General features: G+C 48.3%; 2 protein-coding genes across 6 annotated transcripts in view; both read left to right on the top strand.

Moving 5' to 3' along the window:
- pik3c2b (phosphatidylinositol-4-phosphate 3-kinase, catalytic subunit type 2 beta) overlaps window positions 1-11,987 on the top strand; it is a 45,454-nt gene extending 33,467 nt beyond the window's left edge. Inside the window, exons 27-33 of one of the 5 annotated variants that reach the window (XR_014911828.1) lie at window positions 1-163; window positions 249-373; window positions 490-607; window positions 5,875-5,950; window positions 8,403-8,509; window positions 8,661-8,800; window positions 8,877-10,651. The exon at window positions 1-163 is cut by the window's left edge and continues 33 nt beyond it. Coding sequence is in view for 4 of the 5 variants with exons in the window: in XM_085407726.1 (XP_085263852.1) it covers window positions 1-163; window positions 249-373; window positions 490-607; window positions 5,875-5,950; window positions 8,403-8,509; window positions 10,659-10,787; window positions 11,085-11,276 (910 nt within the window). In the remaining variant the exon portion in view is untranslated. The other 4 variants (XM_085407727.1, XM_085407726.1, XM_085407728.1 and 1 more) reach the window with 4 other exon arrangements.
- Window positions 11,988-15,113: 3,126 nt separating this feature from the next.
- On the top strand, window positions 15,114-20,964 carry ppp1r15b (protein phosphatase 1, regulatory subunit 15B). The gene is made up of 2 exons (XM_085407718.1): window positions 15,114-17,787; window positions 20,028-20,964. The coding sequence occupies exons 1-2, from the start codon at window positions 16,354-16,356 to the stop codon at window positions 20,280-20,282; spliced, it is 1,689 nt and encodes a 562-aa protein (XP_085263844.1). The 5' UTR covers window positions 15,114-16,353; the 3' UTR covers window positions 20,283-20,964.
- Window positions 20,965-21,431: the final 467 nt, after the last annotated feature.

The raw sequence follows: 21,431 nt of genomic DNA, 5'->3' as shown, positions 1-21,431 counted from the left end.
CAAACTGAACTTCTTCATCCACAATCTGGCCCAGATGAAGTTCACCTCGTCGGAGGAGCGCCCCACGCTGTCGTTCGCCCCCAGGTTCCACTCGGCAAAGAGCGACGGCATCATCAAGAACCTGTACATCTGCAGACACATCCGGACCGGCGGAAAGGGATATGTGAGTCCAGACGTGCCAGTGGGAAGCACACGGGAAGCACATGGGAAGCAGAAACTAACCAGTTGTGTGTGTCTGTGTGTGTCAGGCTTTTGTGGTGAAGGTGGAGCGTGAAGGTCAGCAGGAGGTGCAGCTGGTTCAGAGGACATTTGAAGAGTTTCAGGAACTCCACAGCAAACTGAGGCTCATCTTCCCCTCATCCAAACTGCCCAGGTACACAGACACACACACTGACATGCACACATGTGTGCCCACAGACACACACTCCTAGGTGCACAAAGGAGCTTTGCAGAAGGTCCTTCCTCCTGTCCTCTTATCCCCTCCCACAGTTTCCCCAGTCGCTTTGTGATTGGCCGTTCCCGCAGCGAGGCGATGGCTGACAGGAGGAAGGACGAGCTGAACGGTTACGTGTGGCACTTGATCCACGCCGCTCCGGAGGTCGCTCAGGTCAGTGGCTTTCTGGGTCGGTTCTCACATGAGTGGTAGCTCAGGGGTGGCTGTAGCTCAGGTGGCAGAGCAGGTCGGCCGCTAACCAGAAGGTCGGTGGTTCGATGCCCGTCTGCTCCAGTCTGCATGCCAAATATCCTTGGGCAAGATACTAACCCCATGTGTGTGAATGTTAGTTCGAGCACCTAAGAGCTTAGAAGAAGTGCTTGAATTAGTTGCACTCTGAGTGCTCTGACAGAGTAGAACATATAAGAAACAGTCCATGTACATGATGGTAAGCCGTGACATTAATATTATACAATATACAATAATATTCAGATTGTTAGGCCATCCTCCACACATAAATGGAGGGCCATGATCGGGGCCACAGCACCTTCCAGGGTGCAGTGAGTGTCATGTTGTTGTTCTCAACCAGCATAAAAGCTTCTCCACAGTTAAAGTGTGTGTGGCAGCTGTGATAGCTGCCTGGGTTTTGGTGCTGAGCAGCACCTGCTGGTCTGCCGTGTTTCGAAAGGGGCTCGCAGGCTGTCTCCAGGCTTCTTGTGCCCCTTTGAGGTTTAGCCGTGGTGTTCGAGGGACTTTGTGGCAGTTTTGGATGACATAACAACAAGATGCAGCCACCCTGAGTGCGGACTTCAAACTGTACACCAGTTTTTTTTTTTAAATTGTGCTGACAGGCCACATAAAAACCAGAGTTAGGGTAAAAAATATGCACAATGTTTTTTTCTGAATCGTTGGTCGTTGTGTCCTTGGGCGAGACACTTCACCCGTTGCCTACTGGTGGTGGTCAGAGGGCCCGGTGGCGCCAGTGTCCGGCAGCCTCGCCTCTGTCAGTGCGCCCCAGGGTGGCTGTGGCTACAATGTAGCTGCCATCACCAGTGTGTGACTGGGTGGATGTTCAACCAAGATGGCGCCGCGTATGGTCACCCTGGTGCTTCAGTGCGTTACTTTTGTTTTGTTTTTGTGCATTTTCTCTGTGTCTGGGCACTCCTCTGGATACTTGTACACCAGAGAAGAGCTCCTTAACTGCAGGACTACAACGCCTGTGGATTTATTTCCAATATTTGTCGCATCTGCGGCAGATTTACTGCAGACTCTGACCAGGAAAGCGAGACGCCGAAAGAGAGGGAAGCGAGCCGGCGCACTCGTGCGTTTGAGGAGACGCGGACTGCGAACTGCTCTTCCTGGGATCTTCCTTTCTAATGTACGCTCACTCGGGAATAAGATAGACGAACTGGCCCTGATGACAAGCATGAACAGAGACTTTGCCTCCTCCTGTGTCTTATGTTTTACGGAGTCGTGGCTCTGTGAGAACATCCCAGACTGCGCGCTCAAGCTGGAGGGCTTTCATCTGCTGCGCGCTGACCGGCAGGCCGCTCTCTCCGGTAAGTCCAAAGGTGGAGGTCTCTGCTTCTACATCAATAGTGGCTGGTGCACAGATGTGACAGTGATTGCTCAGCACTGCTCTTCCTCTCTGGAATACCTTTTTATTCACTGCAAACCGTTTTATTCTCCGCGGGAGTTCGCTTCATTCATCCTGGCCGCTGTTTACATCCCGCCAGACGCAGATGCGCAGGCAGCTCAGTGCGCACTCGCGGAGCAGATACTGCACACGGAGCGGACATTCCCGGACTCTCTCATCATTGCTCTTGGGGACTTTAACAAAGCCAATCTGAGCCATGAGCTTCCAAAATACAAGCAGTATATTAAATGCCCGACCAGAGAGGAGAGGACATTAGACCACTGTTACAGCACGATCAGCGGGGCCTATCGCGCGGTGCCGCGCGCTTCACTCGGACTTTCTGACCACGTCATGATCCACCTAATCCCCGCGTACAGACAGAGGCTGAAGCTCTCCAAACCTGTCGCGAGGACCAAAAAACTGTGGAGCAACGAGGCTGTGGAGGAGCTTCGCACGTGTTTGGAGTCTACAGACTGGGACACATTGAAGGCTGCTTCTAACAGCTTGGACGAGTTTACGGACACTGTCACCTCCTATATCCACTTCTGTGAGGACAGCATTGTGCCATCACGCACCAGGGTGAGTTATAACAATGACAAACCCTGGTTTACTCCTAAACTCAAAAAGCTGTGGCTGGAAAAGAGAAAGGCGTTCAGAAGCGGAGACAGGGACTGCTACAGAGAGGCCAAGTACAGGTTCACTAAAGAAGTGGACATTGCTAAACATCAGCACTCTGAGAAGATGCAGCAGCAGATCTCAGAGAATGACTCGGCCTCTGTGTGGAAAGGTTTTAGGAATATCACCAACTACAAGCCTAAAACCCCCCACTCCACTGATGACTTGCTCTTAGCCAACACCCTTAACGACTTCTACTGCCGTTTTGACGAGCCATCAGGCAGCCTCCACACCTCCAACGACCCCAACAATAGAGGCACTTTGGACACTCATTCCCCCACCTCTCCCCCCTCCATAGAGCCATCACCACCTTCAAACACTTCACCTACAACACCCCCTCCTCACCCCACGCAAAAGAGGATTTCACACCACCTCCTCCCACCACAACTCTTCATATTCATGAAGCAGATGTGAGGAAGCAGTTTAAGAACCTGAATGCTCGGAAAGCTCCCGGCCCAGACGGTGTGTCTCCTGCCACCCTCAGACACTGTGCAAACGAGCTGGCCCCAGTGTTTTCTGGCATTTTCATCTCCTCACTGCAGGCATGTCATGTGCCTGCCTGCTTCAAGTCCTCCACCATAATCCCTGTCCCCAAGAAACCTAGGATCACTGGACTAAATGACTACAGACCCGTGGCTCTGACATCTGTGGTCATGAAGTCATTTGAGCGCCTGGTTCTCTCCCATCTCAAGACCCTCACGGCCCCCCTCCTGGACCCCCTGCAGTTTGCATATAGAGCCAACAGGTCTGTAGACGACGCCATCAACATGGCCCTACACTTCATCCTGCAGCATCTGGACTCCCCAGGAACCTACGCTAGGATCCTGTTTGTGGACTTCAGCTCTGCCTTCAACACCATCCTTCCAGACCATCTCCGAGGCAAGCTTTCCCAGATGAATGTGCCTGATCCCATCTGCCGGTGGATCACTGACTTCCTGACGGACAGGAAGCAGCACGTGAGGCTGGGAAAGAATGTCTCGGACTCCCGGACCATCAGCACCGGCTCCCCTCAGGGCTGTGTTCTTTCTCCACTGCTCTTCTCCCTGTACACCAACTGCTGCACCTCCACCCACCAGTCTGTCAAGCTAATCAAGTTTGCAGACGACACCACCGTTATTGGGCTCATCTCTGACGGGGACGAGTCTGCCTACAGGAGGGAGGTTGAACGTCTGGTGTCCTGGTGCAGCCACAACAACCTGGTGCTGAATGCCCAGAAGACAGTGGAGATTATTGTGGACTTCAGGAAGCACACAGCCCCACTCCCCCCCATCATCCTGACTGACACCCCCATCACCTCTGTGGACTCATTCCGCTTCCTGGGTACCACCATCACCCAGGACCTGAAGTGGGAGCCCACCATCACCTCCGTCATCAAGAAAGCCCAGCAGAGGATGTACTTCCTGAGGCAGCTGAAGAAATTCAACCTGCCAACACGGACGATGATGCAATTCTACACTGCAATCATCGAGTCCATCCTCACCTCCTCCATCACCGTGTGGTACGCTGGAGCCACTATCAGGGACAAACAGAGACTGCAGCGTGTTGTGCGCTCTGCTGAGAAGGTGATTGGCTGCAGACTCCCATCTCTGCAGGACCTGTACACCTCCAGGACACTGCGGCGTGCAGCCCGGATCTCAGCTGACCCTTCTCACCCTGGACACAGTCTGTTTGACCTGCTCCCCTCAGGCAGGAGGCTCCGGTCCATTCGCACCAGAACCTCTCGCCACAAGAACAGTTTCTTCCCCTCTGCTGTTGGACACATGAACAATAACCATATGACTGTTCCCGCCACTAACACTAACACATGACCCTACGCTGTGTTCACTGCATCATTCCATGTTTGGCACTGATCACCACCTGCACTCATGTATATATCTTTCTACGTAGCACTCTTAATTCTTATTCTCATGTATATCTCATGCACATATCTTTCTACGTAGCACTTTTAATTCTTATCCCTACTTTTATTTTTTCATGTCTATTTAAGTGCTATTTATGACAGCATGTTTGCACTGAAGCACCGCAGCAATTTCCTAATGTTGTAAACCTGCTCAACATTTGGCAATAAACCCCTTTCTGATTCTGATGACTGGATGTGTAAAGCGCTTTGGGGTCCTCAGGGACGAGTAAATAGGCCATTTACCATTGTGTTTATACAAAATGTCAAAATGAAAAATTAACAGTAAATTCAAACATGTGAGGTTGTTCAAAGAAATCGGTCCTTCTTTAAAAAGGCGGCGTCATCCTGACTCTGTGTGGACAGATTTGTATTAAAAGACCAACTGAAAGATTTTGAGAACATCTTGCAGCCTTCAGTCTCTCACCTCGCAAAAAACAACTAAATCAGTCAGTAGCAATGCACTCCTGGGGAGGGAGGTGTGTGTACTCAGGTACATATGTAACCTTATTATGTCCTGTGTCATCCTTTTTTATCCTTCCTTTCAGTCTTTACTGGCTTGTATTTATTTATAGAAGCATGTAAATGCCTGAATGAAACATTGAAAGGAACGAGACGTAAACAGTTTTCAAAGAGCTAAAATCTGCAGTAGTGAAAACGGCCAGTGGTACCCTCGAGCCCAGACAGGTGAAGGAAGGTGTGCTTGAACCTCTCAGCTGCAGACAAACACAAAGTACAACATGGCCGAACATGAGAGTGCCGCCATCACCTCACCAGCTCGCTTTTAGTCTGAGTCGCTTCTCAGGACGAAACCCACACACACTCACTGAGTGGGTGTGGCGCTGCTGTTCTATCAGCTCGCTGCAGTCCTCGGGGCTCCGCCCTCTTCAAGGTTATCTCTCCCTGACTGTGGAAGCTCTGCCTGCAGGCAGACAGGTTCAGAGGCAGGTGTGTGATCGTGTCGCTGTGATGAAGGTTCTCTGCCCTGCAGAAAGATGCATTTCCTGTTTCTTACATAAGATAAGGATGGTGAGCTGACCCCTCACTTCCTGGAAGTTCCAGGAAGTTCTTAGAAGTGCTCTGTCCTGAGCTGAACGTCCACAGCACCGATGCAGGGATGTTCTCTGAGCTGTGTCAGGTCCACTCGTCTTTATTCTGATTACACTGACCTTTGTCCCGTTTACCTCAGTGAGCTAATCACAGGCTGATCACCCCGTGTGTGTGTCTGCACAGTGTGACCTGGTGTACACCTTCTTCCACCCGCTGCCCAAAGACGAGCGATCAGGAACGACGGCGAGCAAACCAGCAGGTACGTGATTTTGGACCCACACGCTGTTTAATGTGTAAAGCTCAAGAACTGGAAATAAACTGGGAAGACTTTTTGTTTGCTCAGTGGGACAGTGTACGGATTTTAGGAAGCCACAGTGGGCGGGTCCTCACGCTGATTAGACGGGGGCGTTACCCAATGAGGAGTACTCATATCAAATATGAGCTTATCTGAGGTCAGACTGCACCAAAGAGGTTTCGCTCTGTTAAACTTTAACTCACACAAACACAAAGGTCAAAGGTCAGTGCTCTGTGACTCAGCATGTAACAGCAGATCTGTGGCATGTTTTCATACAGAATCACTGCTGATTGGTTAAAGGTTACAGCCAGTAAAAAGATTGTTCTCATAATTATACATCATCACAGCGTGATGCCTTCTCCTTCAGATCAACATATGAAGCATCGTAGCGGTTTTATTATCAGAGGTCGCCTTCACCAACTGGAAGGAAAGAGCGCTATCGCATCTTAAAACACCATCCTCGTTACCTCGACCCTCATCTCCTGAGCTCAAGTCGGGGCTTGAACACACCAAAGCACAACCATGCTCATTTGTTACTCATGTTGTCTTAATTATTTATTGTCCACAGGTTAGACATGTGACCCTTGACAGCGTGTTCGTTGATCCACCTTGAGGAGTTTGAGCATCTATGTGGGGAGAAGCTGCTTGTTTTGCAGCAATCATATGACCCCCTATGAGCAAGCACTTTGGCGACAGCAGGAAGGAAAAACTCCCTTTTAACAGGAAGAAAGATAGTGTCTGTCTCCTGAATCCAAACTGGAAGCTGGTTCCACAGAAGAGGGGCCTGAAAACTGAAGGCTCTGCCTCCCATTCTACTTTTAAATACTCTAGGAACAACAAGTAGGCCTGCAGAGCGAGAGCGAAGTGCTCTAATAGGGTGATATGGTACTACAAGGTCATTAAGATAAGATGGGGCCTGATTATTTAAGACCTTGTATGTGAGGAGCAGGATTTTGAATTCTGGATTTAACAGGAAGCCAAAACAGGAGAAATCTGCTCTCTCTTTCTAGTCCCTGTCAGGACTCTTGCTGCAGCATTTTGGATCAGCTGAAGGCTTTTCAGGGAGTTTTTAGGACTTCCTGATAATAATGAATTACAGTCGTCCAGCCTGGAAGTAATAAATGCATGAACTAGTTTTTCAGCGTCACTCTGAGACAGGATATTTCTAACTTTAGAGATGTTGCACAAATGGAAGAAAGCAGTCTTACATATTTGTTTAATATGTGCGTTGAAGGACATGTCCTGGTCAAACATGACTCCAAGGTTCCTCACAGTGTTACTGGAGGCCAAGGTAATGCCATCCAGAGTAAGAGTCTGCTTAGATACCATATTTCTAAGCTTTTCAGGGCCGAGTACAATAACCTCAGTTTGATCTGAATTAAGAAGCAGAAAGTTAGCGGCCATCCAGGTCTTTATGTCTTTAAGACATTCCTGCAGTTTAACTCATTGGTGTGTGTTATCTGGCTTCATGGACAGATAGAGCTGGGTGTCATCTGCATAGCAGTGTAAATGTATGCTATGTCTTCTAATGATGCTGCCTAAGGGAAGCATGTATAATGTAAACAGAATTGGGCCTAGCACTGAACCCTGTGGAACTCCATAATTAACCTCAGTGTGTGAAGAGGACTCTCCATTTACATGCACAAACTGGAGTCTATTAGATAGATATGATACAAACCACTGCAGCGCAGTACCTGTAATACCTACAGCATGTTCTAATCGCTCTAATAGGATATTATGGTCGACAGTATGGAACGCTGCACTGAGGTCTAGCAGGACAAGCACAGAGATGAGTCCACTGTCAGAGGCCATAAGAAGATCATTTGTAACCTTCACTAAAGCTGTTTCTGTGCTGTGATGAGCTCTGAAACCTGACTGAAACTCTTCAAATAAGCCTCTGCAGATGATCTGTTAGCTGTTTGACAACTACTCTTTCAAGGATGTTTGATATAAAGGAAGGTTGGAGATTGGCCTATAATTAGCTAAGACTGCTGGGTCTAGAGATGCTTTTTGAGTAAAGGTTTAACTACAGCCAGCTTGAGAGGCTAGCAGAGGCTAACAGCAGAGTTACTGATAGGAAAGTTCAGCATATCCTCAACAGCTCACCTCAGTAAGGCGTTCATCAAAGTTTTACAGCCTCCTCCACAGTAAATAAAGATGCTTCTCACCCGGCTTTGACAGCTGAGGTAAACAGCAGTCTGTTCCTTTAATACTCAGACGCTGCAGTTCCTCTGATGTCCAGCAGAGGTTATGAAATAAATCTGTAATATTCAAACTTAAGTCAGAAGATGAAATATCTTTGTTTATCAGAATTAAGTACTTCTTAAACTCAGCCTGCGACTGAAAGTGTTAGAAACAGCCAAATATCAGACATGTTCATTGAAGACTAACATTGAAAGTGTGCGTGTGTTCGCAGAGATCTCGTGGTCTCCAGGTTCAGGAAAAGAGCTCGGCGAGGTCAAACTGTCCATCTCCTACAAGAATGAAAAACTCTTCATCATGGTGATACACATCCGAGGCCTGGTCAGTGTGTCGTGTTATTATTAGATTCATTTATAGCTTTATTTCTATTTGTTTTTATTACGTTTTTGTATATATTTCTTTATTATTATGATTACTCTAGTTTCTGTTGTGTATATACTTTTTTTTAAATTATGTATTCTTGGGGGAGCAGCGGCTCTACTCTGAGCCCCTCCCGAACTTCTCACCCTATCTCTAAGGGAGAGGCCAGCCACCCTTCGGAGGAAGCCCATTTCCGCCGCTTGTATTCGCGATCTCGTTCTTTCGGTCACTACCCACAGCTCGTGACCATAGGTGAGGGGAGGGGCGTAGATCGACCAGTAAAATGAGAGCTTCGCTTTTACACTCAGCTCTCTCTTCACCACAACAGACCAGTGCAGCGTCCGCACCACTCCGTCTGTCGATCTCCGGCTCCCTTCTCCCATCACTCGTGAACAAGACCCCGAGATACTTGAACTCCTCCACTTGGGGCAGGAACTCGTCCCCGACCCGGAGTGGGCACTCCACCCTTTTCCGGCTGAGAACCATGGCCTCAGATTTGGAGGTGCTGATCCTCATTCCCGCTGCTTCACACTCGGCTGTGAACTGCTCCAGTGCGAGCTGGAGGCTGTTACCTGATGAAGACTCCCCATACTCCCAAAGCCCAACCCACAGAATACTCAGATGGACATGGCCGTCTGAGTATTCACCTCCGGTGTCCACTTGCTGGTTTGGGGTTACACCTAGGGCTGCTCAATTAATCGAATTTTAATCACGATTACGATCTGGGCTTTCAACGATCATTAAAAATGACTGAGCCGATTATTAGCCCCTCCCTCATTTATCCGCGACACCTTAAAGGCCGGTCCGTGAAAATATTGTCGGGCATAAACCGGTCCGTGGCGCAAAAAAGGTTGGAGACCGCTGATTAAGAGGACCCGAGGGAAGCTCGGAAAGCTAAGCAGAAGTTATTTGGAGAGGAGAGTGACTGCCGTTGGTTGAAAAGAGTTAAAAAAAAAAAAAAAAAAAAAAACTTCAGTGGTGTTGCACACTATGTTATATTATTTTTTTAAAGTCATTGTTAACCCTTTAAAGCCGGTCAGAGCAGCACGCTCCGTGTTGTGTAACTATTTTTAAATCCCTGTAGAACCTGAACCGTGTAAGCTAGCGCAATAATTTGTTTTGCATATGAAACCGGAGGAGTTGTACTTACATCTGATGCCATCAGCTTGTCCTCGGTCACGGTTTCCTTCCACATATAGCTTTGCAAAAACTGCATAAAAAGCTCTTGCAGGAACAAAAACATAATATTCCAGAAACACGCTTTGCCGTTCCTATCAGCTGTTCGTAACACTTCCCACAGTGAAATGATGCACCTGCTGTTTTCTTTGCAAATTTGCATCATAGGATTGTTTTTTGTTTTTCCTGCAGTATATAAAAATTGCTGTATCTCCAAAATAAAACTATGAAGACACTCAAAATAAATTTCCTGTGGTGGGAAACTATTTTTTGCAACTTTATTGTATTTAAAGTTTTGAGGGATAAACCTCTTAAATTTCTCCAAGTAGAAATATATGTAAACAAAACAAAAGCGATTTTCAATTTTTTTTGTAGTTTATTGCACTTTTTTGCAATTTATGTAATTACTATGGACTTAATGCATACATATTATTAAAATATGGGCTATAACAGTTGTATTGATGTATAGCAACTTGAAATGCTCCCACAAATGGCACTACAGCATGTACAAAAAAATAAATAATATAAGCTCTGGTGGACTTGGTTCTATAGTAGGTCTTAAAGGGTTAAATAAATATCGGCAAATAATCGTGATCTCAATTTCAGTGAAAATAATCGTGATTATCATTTTTGCCATAATCGAGCAGCCCTAGTTACACCCATGAACGGCCGCCTCAGCAATGGAGGTGCTGACTATGGTCCAGTCGGTCTCAATGTCCCCAGGGTTCCTCGGAATAAACACTTTTTATTTATTTATGATCATTGTTAATATTTTAATAAATGTATTTATATAATTTTAAGGATTTTTTTTCATGTTTTTTAATTAATATTTTTATATTGATCAGTGGGTCTAAGTCCTGTCCTGGTATTTGGGGCTTCTGATTGTTTTTGTTTTTTCTCTGTGGGACTGACACTGATGCCTGTGGGTGTGTAGCAGCCCCTGCAGGATGGGACTGACCCCGACCCCTACGTGAAGCTCTATCTCCTCCCCGACCCTCAGAAGATGAGCAAGAGGAAAACGAAGGCGGCGCGACGCACGTGCAACCCGACCTACAATGAGATGGTACGATCCGCTCACAGCGTCTGGAAGTGCTGTGAGATACTGCTATCGATGTGCTAAGTAAATACTGGCCCAGCTGTGCAGATAGTAATGATAATGCAGCAGTGAGCTGCATGCTGGAGGATAGAAACAGTGTCGCTCTGATAGCAGTGTTGGTGTTAACCTGTCGGTATTTGGATTGTTCTGCATCTCTGGTGTAAAGAATCGCGGATGTCACTGTGGTTCAACTCTTAGATGTTGATATGACTAACTTTGCTGTTTCCATAGCAACATCACTTTTGCCTCCCTTTGTGTCCCCAGCTGGTGTACGAGCGGATCCCACGGGGGGACCTGGACCAGAGGGTGATCCACCTTCGGGTCCTGGGAGACGGCGCCTTCTGGGAGAACACGCTGCTGGGAGAGACCTTCATCCCCCTGAAGAGGCTGGTCCCAGGTCAGCACTGGGTGGGCTGGCACAAACTGGGCCCCCCTGGCTCAGACTTCGCCCACTGATGGACAGGAAACGGGAGGCAGCGGACTTAAAAGAAAGAAGAAGAACTGCAGGCGTTCCTGCTGAGGGGGAACAGTGAAACAAAAAAAGGGAGATCCTTTCAAAGTAAAAGCCTTGTGGCTGCTCTGCGGGTGTCGTGCCACGCTCGTTAGTTTATAAGAGACTGAGTTTTACTTCAGTGAACGAGTTCCACTAACGAGCTCGCCCTGACCTTTGACCTGAGAGCGACTGAAGGAGTGGATTCCTTTTTTAACAGACCTACAGGAGCTCAGACGTGCTCGAGCTGTTTCTTCTTCTTCTCCTCGGACCGCAGCAGGAAGTTGAACTGTGAAAAAGGAAACGAGGACAGAGGCGCGGTGAAGAAGACGAAGCAGGTTGAAGAGCGTGGGCAGCGCCGCTGAGAAGACTTTAGGTTATTTTTTATAGCGGGTTTGATTTATTTTTAAAGTGCGACTGACTGCCGGCTGCTTGCGTGCCTATGTTTCATTCCTGGTTTCTGAACCATGTCATTTCCTGTTTTTAGCTCAATGACGGCGGGCGTTTTGTGATCAGCTGATTTTTGTGTTTGCGCTGTAAATGAATGCGAGGTTTTCACAATGACTGCTTCACACGTTTAAAGACGAGAGAAATCTGAAGAATTTCAAAATTCTGAAACACTGAAATTTAATTTTTATTGTTGGATTGTTTTTGATCATGTGACTCTGTGACGTCATCACGCTGCTCATTCAATCAGCTATCACTTCTCTCCCTGAGGGCACTTTCCCCTGATTGGCCAGCATGCAGAAGCCTGCTGAGGGGCAGCCTGTGAGCTGTTAGAGCCCCCTGCCTGTGGACATGTCATTCCACAGGCAGGGGGCGCTCTCGGGGCAAATTTCATCCTGTTTTTGATGGAAGAGTTCGACAGTTTCTACTGCAGTGAAGTCGCTGAGGACATCACAGCACCACGAGCCGCTTTACAGCACCCTGCGTTTTGATTTGGGGTGTGAAGCCAGCTCCTGCTTCTGCTGCTAACGTGTGCTGGAGGTTTGGAAACAGGCGCCGTCAAGGGAGGACGTCCTGTCCTGAACTCTAACCGACCAAACAGCAGGCAGCAGTAGCGTGCTGGTGTTTCATGGGTAAAATCAGGTCCGCACGAACAGTTCAAGTGTTTGTATTTGTTCTGCATCATGTGACTGAGGTCCTGACCAATCAGATGAGGTTGCTGTGGGTGAAGAAGCATGATGACGCGCAGAAGCAGGCTTTGTTTGGATGCAGCTTCACTGATGACGACCTGTACAGACGAATGATTCTGAACCTTTTCTATTGTTTGCACTACACAATAAACTTGAAATGAAAACAGCTGAAGGTGGTCTGTCCTCCTCTTCCTCCCTCCTCCTAGGGTCTACACCTGCCTCGTTTCCTGTGTCCGTGCTGCGAGGGATAAAGGTCGGCCTGGTTTTAGAAGCTTGGCTTGGTCTATCAGATGTCTGGGGCTAAAGAGGGTGGAGCTCAGGTGAGCACAGTGTGGTCTGTAACAGCAGGTCTGCAGTCGAGGCTGAGATTTCATTAAAATCCAAGAATGCCAGAAATCTCTTTAAAATGTAGAATAGAAAACAATAGAGTCCAGGTGAACCACTCAGGTCTGCTGATTGGCTGTCGGCTCTCGGGCAGGTACTCCTGCAGTGGCGGCACAGAAAACACCCCACGGACGTCTTTGTTACTACAGTTTTTAATAATATTTTATATTTGCGGGTGGCTGTAGCTCAGGAGGTAGAGCAGGTCACCTGCTGATCACAAGGTTGGAGGTTCGATCCCTGGCTCCTCCAGTCTGCATGTCAAGTATCCTTGGGCAAGATACTAACCCCAAGCTGCTCTCCGATGCGTCCATCGGAGTGTGAATGTGTGTGGATGTAGTTAGAAAGCACTACGTATAGATAAAGTGCTTGTGAGAATGGGTGTGACTGGGTGAATGAGGCATGCTGTATAGAGCGCTCTGAGTACTCCGGGAGAGTAGAAAAGCGCTCTATAAGAATCAGTCCATTTACCATATTTACGTAGGGCAGATTTTTACAAGTAATGTGTGGATCAGATATCAAGCATCTCAATCCCAATGTTGATATTGGTATCAGATCGATACTAGTGTGACTGGACCGATACTTGGTCTATCCTCTGAACTGTTAAATAATTTCTAACAAATAAATATCCCAGAAACCTCTCTGAACCTTTCTGTGGTGCCAGGTTTATTCATAGCCACATTTAAACTACAGGAGCTGAGCCGACCGCTGTAGACACGGGCACATTTACAAGCAGCTCTTCAAAATAAAAGCTGAAATGTGTGAGAAGGCAGGACACACTGGTCTCCCCTACATCAGCTGCCTTTAAAGGGTGTCTGTGTCAGCAGTACTGGTCCTGTATTTACTTGGTATCAGAACGCTAAACTTTTTTACTGCAGGCTGGCTCGTTTTGGTTCACTTTTTATCTGTTTCTGTAATTATTGTGAAACTGCAGATTTGACAGATCCAGTTGTAGGCACAGTTTGGATGTCTTTGGTTTTTACATTAATCCTGATCTGTTTCCTGTGACGCTGACGGGACAGCAGGACCTTTGACCCTTGCCGCGTCCTCACACAAAAGCAGGTGATCCTCCACAGCATCATCCAGCACCTAGCTTACACACACACACACACACACCTGCATACAGTATTTATGGAGTTTAGTTTACTGTCAGATTTTGATCAATGATTTCTGATCCTGGACTTGACACCTGATCCCAGTGTCAGCCTTTTGGTATCGATCCGATATCAAGTAAATGCAGAGCCAGTGCGATACCAATACTGATACTTTCAGCTTATGTGAGAGAGCCGTGTGTCTCTTTGTCCCCGCAGCCACATGTCCCTGAGCCTGGTTCTGCTGGAGGTTTTCTGCTTGGAAAAATCACATTTTTCCTTCCTACTGTTGCCAAGTCGTAGGCTCGTAGGCGTTCGTCTGATTATTGTAGGGTTTTTATCTTACAATATAAAGTGCCTTTGGTTGACTGCTGTGATTTAACGTTATATGAATAAAACTGAATAGAATGGGGAGCAGTGTGTCCTGATTCATGAGATGAACCATCATCTATCGGCAAATTCTGAACACATGAATGAAAGGCTTTATTAGCCACATGCAGGTTGCATGGTGATATGAGATCTTCTGTTGTTGCCTGTTAAGAGTCGCGCTGCACAGTCTGAAGATCAGAATCAGAATACTTTATTGATCCCTGGGGGAAATTATTTTTTGTTACAGTGCTCCATTTTAAACCAACATTAAGACAAGACAGACAATACACTAACTAAGAATAGTACAATATATACATATATATACATACATACATACATAAGTCACTTATAAATAAATATTTGGAAAAGAAACATGTGTAGCTGTAGCAGCAAACAGTGTGTTAAGTGGATGCGTTGTACAGGGAGATGGCCACAGGCAGGAATGATTTCCTGTGTCGTTCAGTGGTGCTTTTCAGTAATCTCAGTCTCTCACTGAACGAGCTCCTGTGACTGACCAACATGTCATGGAGTGGGTGGGAGGTGTTATCCAACATTGTCTTTATCTTGGACAGCATCCGCCTCTCCGACACCACCTTGAGGGAGTCCAGCTCCATCCCCACAACATTGCTGGCCTTACGGATTAGTTTATTAAGTCTGTTGGCATCTGCGACCCTCAGCCTGCTCCCCCAGCATGCAACAGCATAGAGGATCGCACTGGCCACAACAGACTCATAGAAAATCCTCAGCATTTTCTGGCAGATGTTGAAGGACCTCAGTCGCCTCAAAAAATAGAGACGACTCTGGCCCTTCCTGTAAAGTGCTGTGGTGTTTTTAGCCCAGTCCAGTTTATTGTCAATGTGTACTCCAAGGTATTTATAGTCCTCCACAATGTCAACACTGACCCCCTGGATTGAAACAGGGGTCAAGTGTTTCCTGGTCTTCCTGAAGTCCACGATCAGTTCTAGATGATCTAAAGCTAATTGGTTAAGACACGTAAAAAGACAGGAAGAAATAGAAGCATGCATAATCATCTCCAGTTCAGCCTTTTTCACCATTAGTCTGAGTTTTGAAATGTTCCTTAGATGATGACTGACTTTTACTTTCCACAGTTGGCACAATAAAACACAGCTTTCATCTTTTATTTTGGAGAGCTGAATGTGAACGTGCCTGTCTAATGTGGCTGTAAATAAAACAGGCACCACAGAAAGGTTCAGACATGTTTCACAGCGTGTTTGACGCATTTGTTCATTAAAACACTCAGTGCGCTACATACTGAACTCGGGGGATAGAAACAAAGTATCGATTTAATACCAATATGGGCATCGGTTACTATGGGCTACTATCCATACTGGGTCCTTTCACCATCTCCAGTGTCTGAGCCGCTTCTATAAATTGACCGTGGGAGCTTCACGCTGATAAACACGTGGCACACTGAGCCCAAGTTTCGTTTATGTAACGGAGACGCAGGAGCGAACAGCACCTCCTCCTGCACTCCCTGCCCGCGGCCTCCCGGAAATAGAGATTCGCGTCATAGGCGACGGTCCCCGGGCTGTCTGATGAAATCTCTCAGCGGACGGACGGAGCGGCCGTGGAAACTGCTCTGTATTCGGAGACCGCACCAGTATTAACGCCAGGAGGAGTCCGGAGAGCACCGCAGACTGATTATAACCCGGTGAAGTGCTGCTTTGGTTCGAGTATTTGAATCCGTCTCCGCCTCCGGGGAACTAACCGTCAGGCTAACTAGCTGCTAGCGCTGAGCTAACGTGCTAAGCTAACTGGAGCCCCGCCGCAGACAGAATGGCCCGTTGCTGGTCTCCACACCCGGTACTCTTCGTGTCTCAGCACTTGGGTTTCTCCACCTCCGTCCGCACAGAGTTCTCCACAAGAAAGAAGCACCACTGTCAGCAGAGCACCACGGCCCGCGCCGGGCTCTCGGCCCTCGGATCCTCCCGCAGCTGTAGCCGGTGTGTGTGGTGTGCGGAGTAGGCGCGATGAGCTGTTGGATTAGCAGCTAACGTGCTAACAGCCTGTTCGTATTGAAGTTGTTCGCACATTAAACTGAGGACATGTTCAGAAATATGAGTGAAGAAGGACGTTTAATGGGCGGGAGGCGCCCCCCCTCATCTTCCTCCTCCATGCCCGGACTGGACAGCCAGGAAAGTTCGTGGATCGGCTTGCTGTCCAGGCCCGCGATGGCACTGGTGGAGAAAATCCGGAACCGAACTCTGAAAAGCAGCTTGGTTACCGAGGAGAGCGAATTTCTTAGCCCGCTGGAGGACGTGCAGCTCGGGCCTCCTCACCTGTCCTACCTGCAGTGTGAGCCCCGAGGCGTGGGGGCTCTGCCATGGCTCTCCGCGGACTCGCTACGGGAAATCGGGCTCCAGAATGGGGCAGAGGTGGACCTGAGCCTCTGCCAGCAGACCCAATTCAGATACCTGTCTTCGTTCCGGGCTGTTCTGGGCCACATGCTACTCAGTTCTCAGGAAGTAAAACCCCCGGGAGGGCAGAGCTGGTCCAGCAGGCCATGGTGGGACAGCTTCTGGGGGGGCAAGGAGTGCTCGGAGAGGGAGCAGCTGTCCCGCGGGATGCTGGGAGAAAATGCTGGAGCCAGCGACCACAAAGAGCAGCTGGTGAACAATAGAAGCCCCCCCACAGTCCAGAATGCTGTGGCAGACCGCCAGCTCAGCATCAGAGATCCACAGAACTGCTCAGGAGCCACCATCGCCGCAGCCTTACCTGTGACCCCCGAGCAGGACCATGGGTACTCCAGCCTGGAGGAGGAGCACCTGTCCGGCGTGACGTCCGCCAGAGCAGAGCCGTCGCCACCACAGGAGACTGAGGGGATGGAGGAGGTGGTGCTCGCCGTCCCTCAGTGCCAGAACAAAACTATCAACTTCATCATGGGTGGCCCTTGCAGCGAGGATGAGGACAGCCAATCAGAGGAGTCATCCTCTGATGATGATGATGATGATGATGGCTTTGACAGCGAGGGCTCCTCTGAGATGTCTGATGACACTAATGATGATGATGAGGATGATGACAGTGAGGCGGAATCAGAGGTGGAGCGTTTGTGGCGCTCTCTGTGCCACAGCGAGGACCCCTATGACCCCCGAAACTTCACTGCCCGCCTGCACACGGGTGTCACTGCACCTCGTGCCATCCCTGTCTCCACGCCACCATCCTCTGCTCAGTCTTCCCCCTCCTCCTCTCCTCCCTCCAGCCCTGACACATGGGACGACTCGCCGTCTGCGAGTGAGGCTGATGAGGAGAGCCTCCGCCTGTGGGACTCCTTCAGCTCCTCCTCAGACCCCTTCAACCCACTCAACTTCCAGGCTCCCATCAGGACCCGTGAGTCTGCCACGGCGAGGGCCAGGGAGAACTCCGCCTACCGCCGCCTCCGCCAAGAGTCTCCACCCGAGTACAGGAAGGAGGAGGCAGAGGACCGGATGGACAGCGGTTTCTGTGACGCCTCCGCCCGGAACTGCAGCTCCACGAAAAAGGTGCGTTGGGAGACAGTGCTGCTGGGGCGGGTCAGGTGGTTAAAACACTGATTAAGGTACAGGTGAGGCTCACCTGAGGGACAGTCAAAGGGTCTTTGTTAGTCACACCTGCAGACACACCTGCAGACACACCTGCCCTGTGGGGTTTTGGGAACAGTCAGAGTGAAAGTGAAGCTTCAGTCTGTTCTTGGTTCAGGTTACTGCGGCTCGCTCTGCGTCAGGAGCTCATGAACAGGTGAGACAGAGAAGGTGTGGAAAATAAAGTTTATTCAAAGTGAGCTGAAAGTTTCCAGCAGAAGAAATCAAATCTTCACGCTGCATACTGATCTCTCGACATACCTGTAGCTTTTCCATGTTCATTACAGCAGATGCTGTTCAACCTGCTGACTTTCAGTGTTTATTCTCAGGTTATGTGACATATTTAATTATTTAATCTAAAATATTTAATAAATCTCTTAATTTAGGATTTAAAAACTATTTTTAAAAAGTTATTCATTGTGTGGCTCTGCTGAATGTTTCTTCCTGTTAAAAGGGAGTTTTTCCTTCCCACTGTTGCAGAGTGCTTGCACCGAGGCAGTTGTCTGATACTTGGGCTTTGCGTGTTCTTGTGGGTATTTACCTTCCAGGTAAAGCACACTGAGTTGACTGCTGTCACCGACTTTGGGGTAAACATGCTGATTTGAACATGGGAGTCTGTGGCACCGACTCACTGCTGGAGCCTCTGCTGGCCGTCAGAGGAACTGCAGCTGAGGAGTGTTTGACAGTGAACATGAGTCAGACAGCAGGAAGCTCCGCCTCCTGTGGGTTTGTTTGCTTCCTGGAGAGACGTGAGGAGAAACTGGATCGGTGAGCTGTAATTAGCTCGGAGCTTTATTTACTCTGTAAACACGGCCAGTTTATTAGTAACTCCCAGTTCAGCCTTTACCCAGAGTTCCCACCAGGTTGTCCGGACAGCTGTGATGGTGAGCCCACATCTGGGCCATGAACTCAGAGACGCTCTTTTCGCCCCTGAAAGCCAAAAAACACAGCGCCATGATGGTTGAACGACTTATCCTGTGTCAGGTCTTAATGAAGGACGTCTAATGTCATAACGTTTCCCCATCAGATTTCAGCTTCAGTCAGATCCTATAACGTCCTTCAAACATCATAAAAGCCTGAAACTCACTTTGATTTGGACCCAAAGATTTAACCAAACCCGACGATCCTGCTGCTTCAACTTATCCCCAATACAGATGTAAGGATGTAGGGAGTGAAACAGTCGAGTCTGTCACTACCCGATCCGTACCGGAAACCCGATCGGTACCCCGCATGCGTGAAAGGTTTCTACTTCCGGTCGTAGCGTTTTACGATAGTTATGGGTCAGAGTATCTGTTAAGATGTTAAGAATAACAAGTATATCTTAAAATGGTTGCAATAATGAAGCATTTCAGTACAATGTAGACAAAAACGAAAAATAAAAAAGTTACGGATCAGGACTCTCCGATCCTTACTGCGCATGTGTAAAGTCTGACCGTACAAATCGGGTCTACCCGATCCGTACCGCGCATGTGCAGATGTTTTCTTCTTCTTCTGTTCGTTTAATGGCAGTTTACTCCCCAGTGTACGAGGATACCGCCACCTGCTGACCACGCGAATAAACCCTATTATAAACTGAATTAGCGTCATTACAAACGTGTGTTAAATTTGATTTAGTGATAGTCGAGTGTGTTTATGCTTGTCTGTGAGGAGAGGATTGTTGGAATAGTGATGATGATGTGCGCTATCACTGTCAATTGTCAGTAAACACTTCATCTGGCTGATGAATCTACACGTGAGATATTACAAAGTCTGCATTATTAACTCTGCAATTAGGCGCCATTCTTCTTATTTTACGGCGCTGTTGCTCAATCGGGGGACGCTCTCTGTTGAGGAGAAAAGCATGAATTTCTTTGTATACGGATTATCCATTGTTTAAATGTCCCGGGCAGTCGAAAAGGAGTCAGAGCTGTTGAGAAATGCTAAGAGCTAACTGGGCGCTAACCATATCATTCAAATATATTGAATGTCGCAATGTTGGCAAAGAGAGGAAGTGATGTAAGATTTGCGCATGCGGGGTACCGATCGGGTTTCCGGTACAGATCGGGTAGTGACAGAGTCGTTTGAAAGCTGATTTGTTCCTGGAAGTTTCAGTGACCTGATGACCTTTGACCTTTCTTTGTATTACCGAGCTGATGTCGTTTTCTCCCTTTCTTTTCCATCAGGTTCGTTTCTGTGACGATGTGGAGGAATTCTTTGCCAACTGTGGGGAGGAGGAGGACCGGCGGGGCCCGTGGGAGGAACTTGCCCGAGATCGCTGCCGCTTCCTGCGGCGCTGCCAGGAGGTGGAAGAGAGCATCGCTTACTGCCTTCAGCCGCAGCACCGCCGGCGCGTGTACGAACAGCTTGCCGCGATTAGGCATGCTCCTCAGGGTGTTTTTCTGGCGGCGGGCCCGAGGCAGAGTCCAGCTCCACTGTGAGGAAGAACGCCGCTGGGTTCTTCAGTGTTTCTGAGCTCCGAGCCTCATCAGCTTCCTGCTTCCTACCACAAACCCATGAGCACCACAAAAGAAGAAGAGAGGTCCAGACGCTCCACGTCTGGAAACGCTGTCAGTGTTAATGTGCAGAGCTGTGAGGGTGAGGATGATGAAGGCTCCCGCCTCTGATTAACCAATAAAAAGTCCCCGTCTGCAGCAGCTGGGCATCCAGCTGTTTCCAGTGTTTTCACTCTGAAACCAAAGAAGAAGAGTTTGTGTGTGTTTGTGTGTGAGCGAGTTCACCTGTCGCATGGGCAAACCTCCCCCAGACTCACTGATAATCAATACTGAGTTTTCCTGATCACTGTGTATTAACCCTGCGTGTCCAGCCGGAGGCGCTCTTGCTCCCTCTCCTTGTAATTCAGACTGGACAGAAACAGCTGACACGTCAGAGCCGAGGCCCCGCCCTTCAGAGCGTTCAGCGGTCAGAAAGATTGACGCTGTGGCAGATGTTCCAGATGTTTCTGACTGACAATGAGGAAGAGCGCTGCCTGAACTGTTTGGCGTCATTTTAGCGAGAGAAGCGTTTTATTTTTCTAACTGCGTGTTTGCCAAGGACTCGTGCCCATTGATCGTCTCACAGACTAAATATCAATCTAAATAAATCCAATATTTAATGATCGCACACGGCCTCCTGTCATTCTCCTCACACCTGCACACACCTGCCCAGCTGTCAGCTACGGTACCACTGGCAGCCTCCAGGTGGTGGTAACAACAAGCTTCCTGATTTGTGTTCAGGGTGGATTCTGTTAGAAAATGTCACACAGGTCTACGGACCAATCAGCTCCCAGGTGTCTTCCTCACACCAATCGCAGGCAATGGAAACCATTTAAACTTAGTTGTGTGGTTGCTGGGTGTCGTGATCTGTCTGTAGGCCTGTGCGGCTGACCTTTAAATCACCCTCAGGGACAGGTCGCAGGTATTTATTAGTGATACTGAGACATTGGTCTGATACAGAGTACACAGCATCAGTATTACAGACACCTGTACAGATACTGTTGTGTTGGGGAGAGCAGAGTGTCCTGATTCATGATAAGAATCGTAATCAAAGTGCAAATTCTGAACACATTTTACTGACCATTAAATCACTGT

Source organism: Rhamphochromis longiceps, linkage group LG5 (assembly GCF_057381845.1).
Source record: "Rhamphochromis longiceps isolate RC_006_pf linkage group LG5, R_longiceps_female_GT1.1, whole genome shotgun sequence".
NCBI classification, from domain to species: Eukaryota; Metazoa; Chordata; class Actinopteri; order Cichliformes; family Cichlidae; genus Rhamphochromis; species Rhamphochromis longiceps.
This window is presented reverse-complemented; position numbering and strand designations above follow the sequence as displayed.

Bases quoted from the DNA above. Each gene is read 5' to 3' on its own strand.
- ppp1r15b (XM_085407718.1), top strand. From the start codon at position 16,354: ATGTTCAGAAATATGAGTGAAGAAGGACGTTTAATGGGCGGGAGGCGC. The intron at 17,788-20,027 runs GTGCGTTGGGAG...CTTTTCCATCAG, and splicing joins ACTGCAGCTCCACGAAAAAG to GTTCGTTTCTGTGACGATGT.